General features: G+C 40.4%; 1 protein-coding gene across 1 annotated transcript in view; it reads right to left on the bottom strand.

Annotated features, from left to right (window-relative positions):
• Window positions 1-3,653: 3,653 nt before the first annotated feature.
• The window catches only part of LOC143859113 (protein MICRORCHIDIA 2-like), a 53,482-nt gene continuing 39,657 nt past the window's right edge, over window positions 3,654-17,478 (bottom strand). Inside the window, exons 17-19 of the mRNA XM_077369793.1 lie at window positions 12,077-12,165; window positions 4,170-4,212; window positions 3,654-4,044 (exon numbers count right to left, since the gene is read on the bottom strand). Coding sequence (XP_077225908.1) covers window positions 3,949-4,044; window positions 4,170-4,212; window positions 12,077-12,165 — 228 coding nt within the window. The 3' untranslated portion in view covers window positions 3,654-3,948. The remainder of the gene's footprint in view (window positions 4,045-4,169; window positions 4,213-12,076; window positions 12,166-17,478) is intronic.

Raw genomic sequence — 17,478 nt, 5'->3', positions numbered from 1 at the left:
GGACAATTCTCCACTATCCTGAATCTCGTCTTTCAACTCCGCGAACCTCCACGGGTGGGTTCGAGCACCGATCACCCATCTAATAACATTGAGGGAGTCCCCCTCCCCTACAAGACTAACCAGGTCATTGTTTTCAATGAACCTGATCCCAGTAGCAAGTACCAACACTCCCATTTCTGCCTCATTAGAGTCCTTAACCCAATGGGGCCCGAGAACTACCTTATGCGGCCTTATCTCTTAGAAACCTCTCTACCTCAAGGCTTAGATTTCATTGATTGTACCAATTGGAGTGGGCATGCAAAAATTTCGAATATGATTTCCGAACTTCCTTGGGCTACTGAATTGATCCTCTTTCATACATGATAAATGTGTCTGCATGAACTTCAAATTTTGGCTCTTTTCCATTTCTTGCTTTGGGCCAAAATAAGGCTTCAATTTACAAAGGAGCTCTCCATTTTGCAGTAAATTATTGAACAGGTATATCTACTAAATTTGTATGGTAACTTAATATTATTTTCATAACTTTGCTTCTAAAGAAATTTTCATCATGCCTGTAATGAAGATGACCTATTGTAAAAACTAAAACAAGGAATGAATTGAGGACCCTAGTGATCAAAATAGTTTTGGACCCAAGATCTCACAACACACCAGAGTTACAAGAGGTATTTGACCCTTGTAGATTTTAAAAAATTAAAAAAATCTAGTGTTTTAACCAGAATAGGATCAAACCATTGTATAAATTGATGGTGGATTAGCAAATCAATGGTTTTCTTCATTATGCATGTGTGCTATGCAGAGTTCTGGGTCCAAAATATGTCTAAAATTGTTTAGGATCATCCTATGGAGATGATTTACATGGTGCACCCTTTTTACATTGTGGCCCAGCAAATGAACTGGTGCAGCCTATTTACATTGTTGCCTAAAAAAATTGAACGGTTTAGATCATCCTATGAAGTGGGCTGCACACAACAAATAAAATCTCAGGAATTATTGGGGCTTAGAATTTATTAAATCACTAGCATTCTTGGTGCTAATTACACGATGTTTTTTAATGGGTTGAGGCCCACCATCTTACACCTTCGGCATGTTTGGCAATCATGAAAAATTATTTCATTCGTGGGCCCAATCGTGAAAGAGCCGAGAAAGAGGGAAGATAGTGACGAGAGGACGCTAGTGTGAAAATCCGAAAAAAAAAAAAAAACAAAAGGAAAAAAGTACTTGGGATTTTTTTTTTTGCCCTGCTGGTTTTTCATGCTCCCCTCATCCACTCCCACACCTCTCAAGTCTAGACCTGGCAAAATCAACCTGTGCCCGCCCGCCGGTCGACCCAACCCACCCTCAAATTTGCGGGTATGGGTTTGCATTTGTGTGACACCCAAATTGTGTGTTACCTGCGGGTTGACCCAACCCACCCGCAGGGGGTGTAGGTCACCTAAGTGCTGACCCCATACGGATGCGGGGTCATTTTTAACCCAACCACTTGTATGACCCGTGGGTAACCCAAAACAAACCAACGCCCCCCCCCCCCCCCCCCACCGCGCACTTGCCTGGTCTACTTAAGTCTCTCCTTCTCCACCCATTTCTCACTACTGGCCCCACTGCGTACCCCTTTTGTCTTGATGGAGGAAGTAGTCCCACAATCTCCACCCAAATCAACCATTCAAGGGGTGGGCCCATCACTTTGATGACATAGGTAGGCATGCTAGTTGATCATTTAAATGACTTTTTTCTGTGCAGCACCGTATTAAGAAGTAGATGAATAATAAAATGAGGGAAGTGATATATCCGCCCCTTTGGATTACTTGGGACACCATTAAATCCTGCTGCTGGCTATCAATGACTGCAGAATAGTGAATGAATATGATGGATGATCGGTGCTCAAACCCAGATCAACCATTTTAGTGTGATTTTCGTGGCTATTCGGAGAACGCAATCACAGAATAGTGAATGAATATGAAGGAGAGCTTTCACCAGCGATCCGTGAATGGGATTTTTTTTTTTTTTTTTTTTAATTTTGTTGTATCAGATGTTATATATTGAAAACACCCTTGTTTAGCCTTAGTATTTTTGAGATTTTACATGGTGTAGGCCCTATTTTTCAAAATGTATTGGAAAGTGTTGACTAAAGACGTGCATTACTTTTAAAAAACATTTTATTATGGCCTAAATCATAAGAGAACATGACTTAAAAAAAATTACATTATGGGCTAAATTATAAGAGAACTTTCATTCTAGTTGAAGCTAATCCAGATTTTTCACTATAGGAGGTGCTATTTCTTTGAAATCTAGTGGCTAAAGAATGGATTCATAGACAAATATTGATGAAGCATGTAGCAGTTATACCTATTTACCAAGACAACAAAGGCTGCACTGCTAAAAGCACAAAATGAATGTCCCAATGAGAATTCCAAAACAACCAAGTCTTAAGCGAGATGGCATCAGAGATCTAATCTCAAGTGGAGTGATATTATGGTGGATCATATTACTAAGGGCCTAGAAAGATAGTTGATGATAAAAACATTAAGGGAATAGGTCTAAAACAAAATAAAATTGTAGACCAAGCATTGTTAACCTAGGTTTAGTGGAAAAATAAATAAACTAATTGAAAATTGATTGTTTGCACTGTAAATTTTACTTGCCCATTCATATAATGTCATTGAATAATGTTTTCTAAGTAACAAGGATGATATTCATATATCATAATCTATGTCACAAATATCTCCGATATTTTGAAAGTATCACGATTCTATGTCACAAATATCTCCGATATTTTGAAAGTATCACGATTTTATCATGACATTTTCATAGAACGATAAAATCCTGAGATTTTAAAAATATAGAGATATTTTCATTTTTAGCATTTTCCTTGAAAAGTATCGCAATCTTTTAACGATATTTCTTTATTTCCATTAAATTATATATTTTGAAATAATTTTATTTTTACTATTTCTCCTGATATAATCCCCCCCCGCCCCCCCCCCCCCCCCCCAAAAAAAAAAGAAAAAGAAAAAAAGAAAAGAAATAATAATAACAACAACAGCATATCCCAAGATTTTCCCTTGCCAAGAAATTCTCTTGTGACTTAGATAACAGTGGATCAATATATGTTCTTATTGTTTTATACACAATACCACTAATAAAGAACTCACCTATTTGAGTGTGTGAACAAGGTATCTTCCTATGAGGTTAGACTGATCCTTATATTTCATATATCTTAATGGGTCTATAGATCATCAAATTATAGTTAATACGTTTTTTTTGAAAGTAAATTATAGTTAATACATTAACACTAACGAAACCCACCAATAAGATTAGGGTATTTAACACCAGCGATGTATCAAAACAGGCTAATAGTTTAAGATATGATTCACTATCATCCCAGATAACTTTGAATTGTTTACAGTAAGAGAGAGCTCAAGTCCGAAAGACTTTTATGCACAAATTAAATTGAATGCCTAAAGTTTGGAACTATTAAGGGTGCTTTGAATTAAAAACTGGGGAAATGTTAAAAGTGTTTAAAATTTTATGAAAGAATTTTGGCAACATGATTTCTTGTATTCTACAAAGCCTAACTCAATATAATATCAAGGATGTTCTTTTAAATACTAATCTTAGATGGGGTTACTTAAAGTCTCCTAGAGAATTCCCAACCATCAAGTTTTATGTTCCCACCACTTGATTAGAAAGAAGCCATTGAGTTAACACAAGTCAATAAATAAGGTATTATCGTCAGGAGAGAAAAAAACTAAAAAAAAGGCAAAGAAGAAAAACATGGAAAGCTGATCCATGAAAGGTAGCTAGAAATTGAACATTGTTTGTCAATGAGTCACTGACAAGCTGTAGTGGATTCTGCAAGGTTTCAAACACATATTCAACAGCCTTATAAACAGCCTATATCCTTTTTTTAATGGTATAAACTGCCTATATGTTCATCCTTCAGTTCTTGATTCACTGCTTAATCTGCCTTCTTTGAATTTCAATGTTTGTAGCAAGTTGAGAGCATTTCCTTCTGGCGTCCTTCAACTCACCCTCCAATTTCTCAATCTATTCAGATCATCAAAAGAAAACAATATACACCTTTTTCAGTAGACACAACAAAATGCTACAAAATGGTAGAACTTACAGCTGAATCTACAATGATTAGCTTCAAAATTTGTAATTTAACATACAGTCTGCTTCAACCCTGCCTCTTTCTCCCTGTGCTCTTCACATCTGTTCATGAAAGTACCAAATCAATTCGATCATTACGGGTGTATAAACTATAACTGCAAAGAACTCTTTATATCAAGAGCAGGTTTAACGAAAAAACACACAGTCGAACTTTCGGATGTTAAGCAAGGATTATATGGAAAGAAACTTGAACTAATGGTTGCAATAATACAACTTCACCGCACACACAGAAATGGTTACCATCTGAAATGTTTCAAAGCTCAATCCGAACAACAGAAATGGCATGAGTAATTTATGGGTTTGATTATAATCATGTTTCTCATTGCCTATCGAAAATTGGATGTACTAGAGCTGAAAACCAACATATTAGTCATAGAACAGCTTGTTATCCTGAATAAATGAAGTGATTATAAATAAGAAACAATGTGGCTTTAAGAGATGAATCGCTGCGTACAACAAAGTAGTCCAAGATGACTTAAGCTATCCATCATGCTCTATTAATTAGTGTTTCACTCTTTGTGTATTTCAGTGTATTTATATGTATAACTTACTACTCATACTAGAGTATGGAGCATCTCTCCATACTGAAACTAGGAATGTTTAATAAAAGTTTTGATTTACACTTTTTTTTTTGGTAAATGTATTAAAATATGTTTTGAAGAATAAAAAAAATGACGTTAAATACATTTTTGGGAACAACTTTTGAATGAAAACAGGGAGTCAAACTCTTGCTCTTTAAAGTTTCTTCTACCTTCAATTTTTCTCTTCCCCTTTTCCCTTGAAAACCTCAATCGAGCTCTTTTATTTAATGAAATGCATAAAGATGAAGGGAAAGAATGGGTTTTTGTACTCATACTAAGTCAAATGTGTGATAGTTTTGCTTGAATTAGGAAATGAGACATTTCGTTTGACTTTGTTTCCAAATCATGACATGAGAATAGCATGACATTGTTCCCAAATGAGTTATAGTGAATTGGGTTTCATGTGGTGAGCTCTTATTTAGGCCTTGTGTGTGTGTGTGTGTGTGTGTCTGAGAGAGAGAGAGAGAGAGAGAGAGAGAGAGAGAGAGAGAGAGAGAGAGAGAGAGAGAGAGAGAGAGAGAGAGATGTATTTTGTGTGCTCCTCTAACCTTCGTGAGGTCCCAATTTCCAAGTGTTTTAGCTGATGAGTCCTATCACCAACTTTGGGATGAAGTAACAATTGCAGCCGTCTGTCTCATAAATTGCAAATTTTTAAATGTTTTAGATGAAAGCCCCCCTATCAATGTCTCTTTAGAAAACCGTCTGGTTACTCTTCAATTTCATGTATTCGGTTGGGAGTAGAAAAAGGGGGTTATGTCTGAGGTTGGATGGGATAAACTGTCTCTTCTTGCTGGTAAAAGTCTTATTTCTAGGTTACGAAGATGGACAAAATGGTTTTTGTTTTTATGACCCTGGAAAACAATGTATGTATGTCCCACATCATGTCCTAGAAATTTTTTATTACTATAACCTTTGAACTCCTATTTCCATTGTCTCGGACTTACCATATTTCATGGTGTTGCTATTCATGTTCCATCTGAGCTCCATAATTGAGCATCACATTATACACATAAGCCCCTACAGGCTATTTAGAATAGGTGTCTTTATTTCATTAGTTAGGCCTCATTTGATGTGGTAGTTTAGTATTTTTTCTAGTTTTAATGTACTTTACTAGTAGGGGTAGTTTGGGAAATATATGTTTCATTAGGGGTATTGTGGGCATTTCATTAGAAAAACTTTTGGATTGAACAGAACCTGCCAATACTTGCAGCCGAGAGCAGTGTTCAGTTTAGTTTTGACACACCCTGCCATTGACAGATAGCAATATAGATTGAGGGCCTTCGATATGCCACCAAAGAGAAGTCATGCTGCCGAGTTTGATGAGGGGAGCCTGCCCCAATGGATGCCACTCTGCCAAGGATCTTAGCAATGCGGGAACAGTTTTCCGTGGACCAAGAAATGATCCATTGATAAAATTAAAGGACAACGAATTCTCACTAACCGACAGGAAAAATAGATTGGTGACACATGAAGCAAAGAGGATGTAGAGGGAACTCCGACAAGACTATGGAGACCAGGTCTGTTTCCTCAATGTCGGAATCCACCTCCTCCAGTTCATCTGCCTACTCGAGATAATCGGTGGGAGAATGGCCTCAAAGTGGAAATTCCGTAGTTTATCAGAGGATTAGATCAAGAGAAGTTTATAGAATGGATCACCACTGTGGATGAGGTTCTGCAGTTCAAAGATGTGTCAACTTATAAGAGGGTCCCCATTGTTGCTATAATGTTAAAAGGTAGGGCCTTGGCTTGGTGGCAAGCCTTCAAATTTCAGCGGTACCAGATTGGTGAACCACCTATTACAGAGTGGGATGATACGAAAAGGAAAATGAACAAGGAGTTCTTACCCTTCAACTACTAACAGACTATGCTTCAAATGCTACAATGATTACCTCATGGCAACCGGGTGGCAGCTCAACACGCGGCGGAATTTTATCTGTTGGTTGCACAGAATCACCTCAAGCAACTTGTTGCTCTATATATGAACATGTTACAGTTACCTATACAGGATGCTCTCTTACTACATTCCTTCTTCAGTGTATCTCAAGCTCAAGTGAAAGCTCAGGCCATAGAGGAGTCACAGGAGAGGGGAAAGTCCAATCGGTTCACATACATGATTTCCGGTAGTACTCCGAAGATGCAGAGTAATGGAGCTTCTACACCATCCTGAGTGTCGGTTGTTTCTGCACCTCCGAAACCACATCGACCTGTGTAGAGGTCATAGACGACCACACAAGCGCTTCGACCAATACCCCAAGGAAACCATGCCGGTATTAAATGTTTTAGATGCCACGCCATGGGAGATTAGTCAAGTGAGTGCCCTAAAGCCGACAACAATTGTGTGCTCAAGAAGACTATGAGTCTGGTGAACAGAATATTGAAGGGCAGAGGGCTCACGGGGAGCAATGTGCTGATAGTATGTGGATTACATCATTGCCAATGATGTCATAACGAATGCCTTCTTTCACAAAGACTGTCTCTTGCTTCTAAAGTCAAAGAAGGATTGGCTCTAAGGCACAACATTTTCTCCTCCAAGTGCACTATCGACAGGAAGATTTGTACACTAATCATTGACTCTAGCAGTAGTGAGAATGTCATCTCACAAGAGACGGCCAAGAAACTCGACTTGACACTAGAATCTCACCCTAGGCCTTACAAGATGGCATGGTTGAACATAGAGAACAAGTTGTGGGTCACCCAGAGGTCCTTTGTGGCGTTCGCCATGGGAAACGATTATCGTAATTCAGCATGATTAGACATAGTGCCTATGGACGCCTGCCATGTCCTATTGGGGAGGACTTGGCAATTTGGTAACCACATGACGTATGACAAGAGAGAACAGTTATACACTCTTCCGAGGTCAGAGGAAACCAGTGCTCTTACCATGTAAACGGGAGGGTGGTCAAACAAATACCCTTCCAATACCAGATAAACCCCATCCTAAATACTCTGTGATTCCATCGCCACGTCCCGGTGAGGAACTGTTAGTTGTAGTCGCGACCAGCAGCGCTTGTTGTTTGCATTGGAAACACACCCAAAAAGATCCGATTCAATTCAAGGGGGTTGTTTGCCAGCTCTACTCAAGTAGATCATTGAACGGCTTCAAACTTAGAAGGTTGCAGCACCTCCAACGTGAATAGAAGATAAAAGCTTAGCAAGGTTACCTAACTGCTGTAACTGTGAACAACAGATGCAAGGAATGATAGCAGGGTTGTGGTGAAAAACTGATCTAGATGATGATCATCTCCTAGTAATATTCTTGCACAAGAGAAGATATTAATATGAAGTATTGTAGAAAAAACTAGAAACTGGATTGGTTTCTACTATGATCCAAAAGAGCTCACAACTGACACGATCTCTCACAAACAATCACAAAAAGGTAACTCAAAGTTAGACCTGGCAAAAAGTGACCCGGACCTGCAGGTTCACCCGGCCTGCCCGTACAGCTGTACGGGCCGGGTCCGGGTCACTAAATAAGTGACCCGTAGAAATTTGACCCAGGCCGTATGGGTCATGTCAAAACTGGGCCGGGCAGGGTGGACCCGCGGATGCCCGTAAAAACCCAAATGATCGAGATTTTATATGGTATAAGCCCTTATAGTCCCGTATTTTTCAAAAAGTACTGTAGTGACCGCATCATAGGATGATCTACACCGTCCATGTGATGGAACACAACGTAAATAGGTTGTGCCCCAAAAATCATTTCCATAGGATGATCCTAGCCCTCCGATCTATACAGGTTTCCGTAAATAATAATATGCAATTCCTCCATAGATCAGAGGGCTAGCATCATCCTATGGAAATGATTTTTTGGGCACAACCTATTTACGTTATGGCCCATCACATGGACGGTTTGGATCATCCTATTATAGTGTGGAAATAAAAAAAAACCGGGTGAGTTGCGGGTCCACCCGGCCCGTACGTGTGGGGTCCGGGTCCACCAAATTGTGACCCGTAAAATTCCGGGTCATTTTTTACCCGGCCCGTACGGGTTGGGTGAAACCCGGCCCAACCCACCCGTTTGCCAGGTCTACTCAAAGTAGGGTGGTAATACAAGACAATCAAAGGGTGGACTGATGCTTCACATTGATGAATGAGGAAGGATCTATGGAAGGGATGTTAGGGGTGAAAAGGATGGGTGGAAATTAGGATTGTGGACTATAAAAAATGTGATTATATTGGAAAAATATTTCTACTAGGTGTAGGGTAGGTTTAAAAGTGTGCGGATGTATGCCAGAAAGGTCTAGACATATGCTGGGAAGGTACAAACATATGCTGGGAAGCTGTAGGTAAGGGTTTTGGGAAGATTAAGGAACATCGGTTTGAGGCTGATATTATATGGGTAAAACAAGAAGAAAAAAATAGGTTTTGAGGTTTTAGGCAAGGAAAAGGAATATTTTCGATTCCCGAGCAGATTGTTTGCGTGGAAGAAATCAAGAAAATAAGAGGAAAAAGGAGAAATATAGATCGCAAGTAAGGGAAACAAGATACTTATCTCAAGGCATCCCACCAAGAGTTTTCCTCAGCATCTCACAAAAGAAGTATTGGCATCTCTCAAAAGATGAAGATCATACTAGAATCACCTCACATTAGGAAAGATCAAGGCATCACACCTTTGCAAGGACATCACATCAACATGAGAGAAAAAAACTTCATATCTTTATTCATTATCATCATCATTTTTTTAACCATCATCACTATTAAAAGAAAAGTTTCCTGAAGCTTACAATATATAAAAAAGAAAGGAACCATAATGTTCTAAAATCCGAAACAAAAACTTAACACTTTTAGACTAAATAGCCTTCCAATGACTTAAAAAACTTGTTCCCCAGTTAAAATTCTCGTAATACATTTGTGGCCTTTTTAAAACTCTCATAACTTAAAAAATGGTACACCTACTATAACTTTAAGGAACTCAAAAGATACATAAAAATCACCATGTAGACATCAGGATGGCCCCCATCATACTCTTCCGCTTAAAAGACTTGACCCTATCAAGTATAATGGTCACGATTTATAGTGGGAGTTTGTTAAATGTGATCCTCATGCAGGTCGTAAACAGCTGTCCTTTCCAACCACTTAGGTACTCCCAACGTAATAAGTATTTCATACAATCGTTAGTCGTATACTCTAATGCGCTTAATCAGAATTTAACATTCATTTTCAATGTAGTATTTTAGTTTTTCTACCACAGGTGGAATAAACAATGTTATATTTAGGCTTGTTACATCATCAATGTCATTTGGTGTTATTTGAAGCTCTTGTTGATTCTGTCAAACAACTTTTCTTTTCCAGACGTGTTGAATAAAGACCGTCGTTAACTTTATCCCCATGTAACACATATGAGCTGCATATCGTCGGAACCGACTTTGTATAAAGATAGTGGATCATATTCATCGCTCTAATTCCGTGCATTCAGCAATGATAGTTTTGGCTTTCTCTGGTCCAATCAGAATAGCAGATTTGAGTGAAGCTGAGGTAAGAGCAGTTCATCAAGGCATTCTGAGTATGGAAAGGGATAGATTAGGCAGTTGCATTGTAGAGGGTGACTCGCTTAATGTTATAAGATGGCTTAGGGGCCCTTTGAGTCCTCCGTGGAGATTTCTTCATTTCTTTGATGAGATAAAAGATCTATCAGAAGGGCTTTCGGTATTATACCAGCATGTGAAAAGATCGGCTAACGCTATGGCAGATAAGTTGGCAAAGGACGGAGTTTCAAAGCAGGTTTTAGAGTTTTTTGATTTTCTTCCGCCCTAATTGAATATTGTGGGGTTGTAACCGTCTTTTGTGGCTTCTATGTATGTCTTTATACTGTAAGGGGGACCTTCTCAGTCTTCTTTTAATGAAATCCGTTACCATTCAAAATAAAAAAGCAATGATAGTTCTGGCACGAAATCCTGACTTTGTGCAACCTACGGAGTCTCCAAGGCTAGAGGATGAGCATGAAAATCTTGGTGAATATGATCCACACGATCCAAGTGAGACATCAAGCCTTCAAATTTGGTGTTTAAGCCTTCCAATAACTCCACTATTCAATTGAGAGTTGAGACTGCATCTAAACGATACTGAACTATTCGATCAAGACTGCATCTAAACGATATGCTTCCAACTTGAGCTCTGATACCAAATCTGATGCCGGACGATCAAGGTTGAACTAATAGTTCTTTGATACAAAATCTGAATGATGATGGATTTATGGAAGGGATGTTAGAGGTGAAAATGATGGGGTAAAAATTAGGATAAGGGTGCAAATGTATGCCGGGAAGGTGCAGTCGTATGTCGAGAAGTTGCAGACAAGGGTTTAGGGAAATATTAAGAGACATACGGTTTAGGCTGATTTGAGATGCGCAAGAAAAGAAGAAAAAATAGGGTTTTCGGATCTTGGGCAGATTATTTTTGTCTAAGAAACCAATAGAAGAAGAGAAAAAAATGAAAAATATAGATGGCAGGGGAAACAAGATACTTATATCACGGCATCTCAACAAGAGTTTTCCTTCACATCTCACCAAAGATGAAGAAGATTATACTAGAATCCACTAACAATCTTGAGGCTTCACACCTCAAGAAAGACAAGGCGTTGCACAAAAGCTTCAAATATTTATTCCTTCATCATTCCAGAACATCCATCATCCATCCATCATCATCATCATCATCATCATGAAACGAAAAAGTGCCCTATGGCTTACAATATATATAAAAAAGAAAAGAACTAGAAAGTTCAAAAATCCTAAACAAAAACATGTAACACTTTTAGACTAAATTACCATGTATTGACTTAAAAAACTTGCTTCCCACTTAAAATTCCTGGTGACATATATAAAACACTCATAATTCAAAAAATATTTTTATGAGAAAAGACTATGGTACCCCTACTATATCTTAATGGAATTAAAAGACACCTAAAACTTAAAATTTGGACCTTGGGATGGTCTCCATTAGGTGGTTCTCCGTTATTGCATTCATCTATATTTATAGGACACTACTTATAGAAATAGAACTGAAATAAGAACGAAAGGCAATAAGCCTTGGATGTCCACCGACTTAGAATGATCGAGTAGACTAGCCCGGCCAACGAGTCCATGTATGGGTGTTTGCTTTTCAAAACATTCAAAAGAGACTTTACTTATTCTTGTTCAAACGCCATATTTTGATTCAATTATGATATAATTGGCATAAACTGTTTTGTATTTAATTCGGATGGTTTTGATCACTACACAAGTACAAAAATCTGAACAGCCACCACTAGAAATCCTTCAAGCATTTCAAAATAATATTGCAATGTAACATATGGTAAAATTATTCTTGAAGAGCAGATGTGTATTCCTTACCTCAGGTACAACTGTATGTTCTCGTCACATATCTTTTCAACTAATTCGGAGCCTGAATCATCCATAGATGCCACTTCTCTAGGAGTGCCCTGCAAGATGATATATTATGGAGTCTTCAGCCATTAGGCACAACAAAATAGGCATTATATAAGGTTTTAACATCATCACGTGCAAATTAGTCACTAATTAATAGACAACTAACTTGCAATATAGAAATTCTTGTTGCATGGTCATGACTCACATAGAGACAATGACAAGGGAGTGCTGATATCAGCCCTCCCTCCAGCCTGACCGCTGCTGCGCATGGGATGTCAGATCGGCATGGGAACAATAATACCTCGTTACTGTGGTATTGACAGAGTTGGAGTTCTTAGAGGGGAAACCGGTCATTGTACTTTCTTACACTCCATTACATTGTATTTCTTTATTGACTTAACTGTTTTAGACATGTGCGTCAATGCATGTCACTATGTGTTTGATGTGATTAAGCCATTATATGTGGTTTTCTTGCTTATGTGATGGCTTCTAAGTATGTATTTGTGCTTTTTCAAGCATTTATCAAAGTTTCATCATAAAATTCCATCATTTGCATGTTTCCATATGTTTCCGTGATTTTACAAGATTTCCACCGAAACCAAAATGTTTCCATTTTCCTGACAACCGGATCCAAAACCAAAATTTAAACCTTACTTCTATGCTTGTATATGTTATAAGTGTATGTATGTGTGTAGATGCCTAAGGGCATAGTAGTCATTGGACTCTTCTCTCTTTTATATAAATTCATAAGTGAGGGCTTCCCTAACTCACTCTTTTCTCCTGTTTTCCTCCCTTCTCTTCCCTCTCAACATGGTATTAGAACCCTAGGGTTTTGATTCCCTAGGGACCACCATTGCACCTCCTCCCTCTCTTCTTCTCCTTCCTCGGCCTCACCACCACACAAAACCCTAACCCTAACTCTCACGCAACTCCTCCCAGCTCAACACCCTCTTCTCCCTCATGCCTTCTTCCAGCCCCCACGACCAACACCTCCACCTTCCAACTCGCCCAGCACCTCCACCTCTTACCACCGGAGCCCAAAACCCTAACCAGATCTAATCCATACCCTGGTAACCCTACCAGCCCACCTCCCTTGCCACCAGACCCCTTTTGTCACCCCCTCTCCTCTCCTCAGATCTCTCCTCCCTTGCTGTCGGAACCCTCTCTCACCCCCTCTCCTCTCATCAGCGCCCTATTCTCTTCTTTCTCCTCTCATCAGCCCCGCTTCTCCTTGTGTACTCGTCTTCTCTCTTCTTTCCCCTTGGACACGCTCCTTCTCCCACTCTAAACCCTTATCGCTTTCTCTTACCGTTTTTTTTCTTTTCTTTCTTCTCTCATTCATGGCCTAAATCACCTTTGGTGTTCTTCTCCTTCATCTCTGCAGCTTCGATTTCGTCATCTACCCTTTCCTTCTCCTTGTCTTTGGTTAGTGTTTATATGTCCTTTTCTATGACTCTTCTCCGGAGCCGTGGTGCACGCCATGTGTTTGATGATATGTCCGAGTGAGGCGTTGTGCCTCCGATTTCATCTCCTAGCCTCTCTTATCATCCTGGACAGTGCTCATATTTCTATTTCTACTATGTCTCTCCATCGTAGCTGCGGCATCATGGTCGGGCCTGTCGTTTGATTAGTACCCTCTCTATTGTTTATCCTTTGACGTCGTTGTGTTTGAAAGTTTATATTTATTTCTGACCTCATGGATCTTCCTACTAGTTCGCCTCATGCTCTTGGTTCGACTCCTTCATCTTCGGCTACTTTCTCTAGTTATTCCACTTCTATGGAGGCTGCTTTCCCACAGATGGCTCCTATCTCTCTTGACGAGCCCCTTCCTTCTTCTCTCACAGGGATCCTCCCTTGTGTGCAGTATTGTATGAGGCCTCATGGGTTTAGTGCCTCTTTTGCTAATACTTCTATTCTTGGCGCGTATATTGGTGGTGACCATTCTGGCCGTGGCAGCGGTCTCTTTGTCAGAGGTCATGGCCATCGAGGCCGTGTTCGTGGCCGTGATTCTACTACCGGCCGTGTAGCTGGTAGGCGTGGGCGCCCTTACTACACTCCTTATTCGGCAGTGAGACATTTTGTGGCTACGTACTATGCCTCTACATCCTCCTCCGCTGGACCCGTAGCACATGATGACTGTATCCTTATCTCCAGGATAGAGATAAGAGTTTTTGCGCCTACATGCGCACCGCCGAGCACCTACTGAGCCGTTTGCGCAGCCTAGTGGTTCGCCAGCTTCTCTCCTCACTACTTCCAGCTATTGGATTATTGATTCAGGGGCCTCTAACCTTATGACGGGTGACTCTGCCTCCCTTCGTTCTTTCAAACCCTTTCCCTCTGCCTCTCATACAGTTACTTTGGCCAATGGGGCCACTGTCCCTATTTTCGGTATTGGTACTATTTCTCCTCACTCTAGTCCTCCCTTGTCCTCGGTACTTTGTGTTCTTCAGTCTCCATTCAATTTTCTTTCTGTTAGCCAAATCACAAAGATTCTTAACTGTTCTGTCTCTTTCTTTCCTTCATATTGTGTTTTCGGGATTTGTCGATTGGGATGACGATTGGTTCAGGTGGTGTGGTGGATGGTCTCCATCGACTTGATTGCACCCCCCCTCCTCCTATGTTGCATGCTTCTATTGACGCCTATCAGTGACATTGCCGTCTCAGCCACCCCTCCCTTTCGCGACTTCAACAATCCTCTGTTGTTACTGGCCCTCTTTAGCCCTTTCAGTGTTAGTCCTGTGAGCTCGGGAAACACCATCGTGTGTCCTTCCCCTCCCGGGTCGTTAGTCTTGCCTCTACTCCTTTTGAGCTGGTACATTCCAATGTATGGGGTCCCACCAGGACCACATCTCTCCTTGGTTATCGATATTTTGTCGTCTTTGTGGATGATTTCTCTCGTGTGACTTGGTTGTTTCTCCTTAAAGACCGCTCTGAGGTCTTCCGTGAATTTCTCATGTTTCATGCGTTTCATGCAGAGATTGCTACCAAATATGATTATCCTCTTAAATGTTTGCGCATTGATGTTAGGGAATACTTCTCTGCTGACTTTCGAGATTTCTTATCCACCCATGGTAATATTCACCAGTCCTCTCGCGCATACACCTCCCAGCAAAATGTTGTTGACGATAAGAAACTCTTATATGGCCCGCACTCCTCTTTCAAATGTGGGTTCCTTACTTCTATTGGAGCATGCCATCCTTATATCATGTTTCGTGGCTAATCGACCTCCCTCTACTGTTTTAAATGGCACCTCCCCCTTCTCGGCCTTACATCCTCAGGGGGATCTATTTTCCCTCACTCCACGGATTTTGGTTGTGTTTGCTTTGTTCACAACCATGGTTTTAAATTTTGGTTTCGGACCCCACTGAAATCAAAATTTCGACCAAAATTTCAAAATTTCGTTCGAAATCAGTCGAAATAAAAAAAGCCATTTTTTATCCCGCCTGCCGAAATTTCAGGGAAATATTATATAATGAAGGAGTATCACGGATTGATTGGAGTTGCTAGTTGCTCTAGTGGTTGATACAGATTGGCTTGGATTATGGTGATGAAGATTGCCTTGGATTTAGCAGATTTGCTTGGTTTCCCAATAGATCACGTTTCTTTCCTCTATTAGCTGTCTGTTCCTTTTGTATACAGTGTAATATTATCTATCCCTTATAATTAGGGATTCTATATTCATCCCTTTAATTGGGATCCTCTTATATAACTGATATATGTTCTTTCAAGATAATGGAGAAATGATTTCTCTCCAAAATTATCAATTTTTTCCTAAAATTTCGGACCAAAATTGCAGGAAACTGAAATTTCAACCGAAATTCTCTAAATTTTGGTGAAATAAATTACGGTTTCGGGTATCAGGTGTTTCGGCGTCGGTCCCGACCGAAACCCGAAATTTCGGATTTCGGTAGAAATTTAAAACCATGTTCACAACCTCTCCCCGGGTCTGGATAAATTGGCCCCTCGGGCGGAGCGTTGTGTATTTTCTAGGGTATTCTCACACCCAGAAAGGTTATCGTTGTCATAGTCCTCAACTATGACGCTTATTTGTTTCCACCGATGTCGCATTCTTTGAGTCCGTCTCCTACTTTACTGCTCCTGCCGAGAGTAGTCCCATTGTATCTGACTTGCAAGTTCATCTTCCTGTTCCTGTTCTACTTGATCTTGTATATTCACCCTCTTTACCATTGCAGGTGCCTTCAGGTCCTCCTCCTACTTCTTCAGCTCCTCCTCCTCCTTTAGCTCCTATGCAGGTTTATTAGCGGCGATAGCGGCCAGATGCCCCCACCCTCCTTCTGAGGCATCATCTTCTCAACTGGCAATCCCCATTCCTTCATCTCAGGTACCTCTTGTTCCCTCTACTGATGTGACTGTAGACTCCCCTATTGCTTCACGAATTCGTTTCCGTTCTACTGCCCATCCTATTTCTCACTTTGTCTCTTATGATCATCTCACTCCTACTTTTCGCAGTTTTGTGTCATCTTTGTCTTCTATCTCCTTACCTAAGTCTGTGCAGTAAGCTCTTGCTCACCCTAGGTGGAGTGCTGCTAGGGACGGTGAGATGGTCGCTCTTTAGGCTAATCATATTTGGGATGTAGTTACCCCTCCTCATGGTGCTCAGCCTGTCGGCTGTCGATGGGCCTATGCCATCAATTATTTTCCGGATGGGATAGTTGAGCGCCTTTAGGCGCACTTGGTTGCCAAAGGGTACACTCAGACCTATGGGGTAGACTACACCGAGACCTTCTCTCCACTTACCAAAATCCCTTCTGTGCATGTTCTTATCTCTCTTGCCGTCAACCATGGATGGTCATTATATCAACTAGATGTCAAAATTGACTTCCTCCATAGTGACTTTACTAAGGAGGTGTATATGGAGTAACCTCCTGGGTATGTTGCTCAGGGGGAGATGTCCTCCTCAGTACGCCGGCTTCGTAAATCATTGTATGGTTTCAACCAATCTCCCCGATCTTAGTTTGGGAAGTTTAGTGATGCTCTTATGAGATACAACATTAAGCAATGTGGCGTTGACCATTCAGTGTTTAGTCATCAGTCAGATGTTGGCCATGTCCTTCTCATAGTCTGTGGATGATATTATCATTACAGGGAGTGACACATGTGGCAAACAAAAGTTGAAGGTTTTTCTGCAAAAAAGGGTTCTCCACAAGAGCCATTGGACGCCTTCGATATTTTTGGGGGATTGAGGTAGCTTACTTTGGTAGAAGCCTCTCTCTCTCTCTCTCTCTCTCTCTCTCTCTCTCTCTCACACACACACACACACACACACACACACACACACACACACACACAGCGGAAGTATGTTTCAGATTTACTAGATGAGACTGGATCCTAGGGTATGAAACCAA

This window comes from Tasmannia lanceolata, unplaced genomic scaffold, assembly GCF_043159265.1.
Source record: "Tasmannia lanceolata isolate RefF3 unplaced genomic scaffold, GAP_Taslan_0.1 ptg000029l, whole genome shotgun sequence".
Taxonomy (NCBI): domain Eukaryota; kingdom Viridiplantae; phylum Streptophyta; class Magnoliopsida; order Canellales; family Winteraceae; genus Tasmannia; species Tasmannia lanceolata.
Note: the sequence above shows the minus strand (reverse complement) of the source record. Positions and strands in the feature narration are given on the sequence as shown.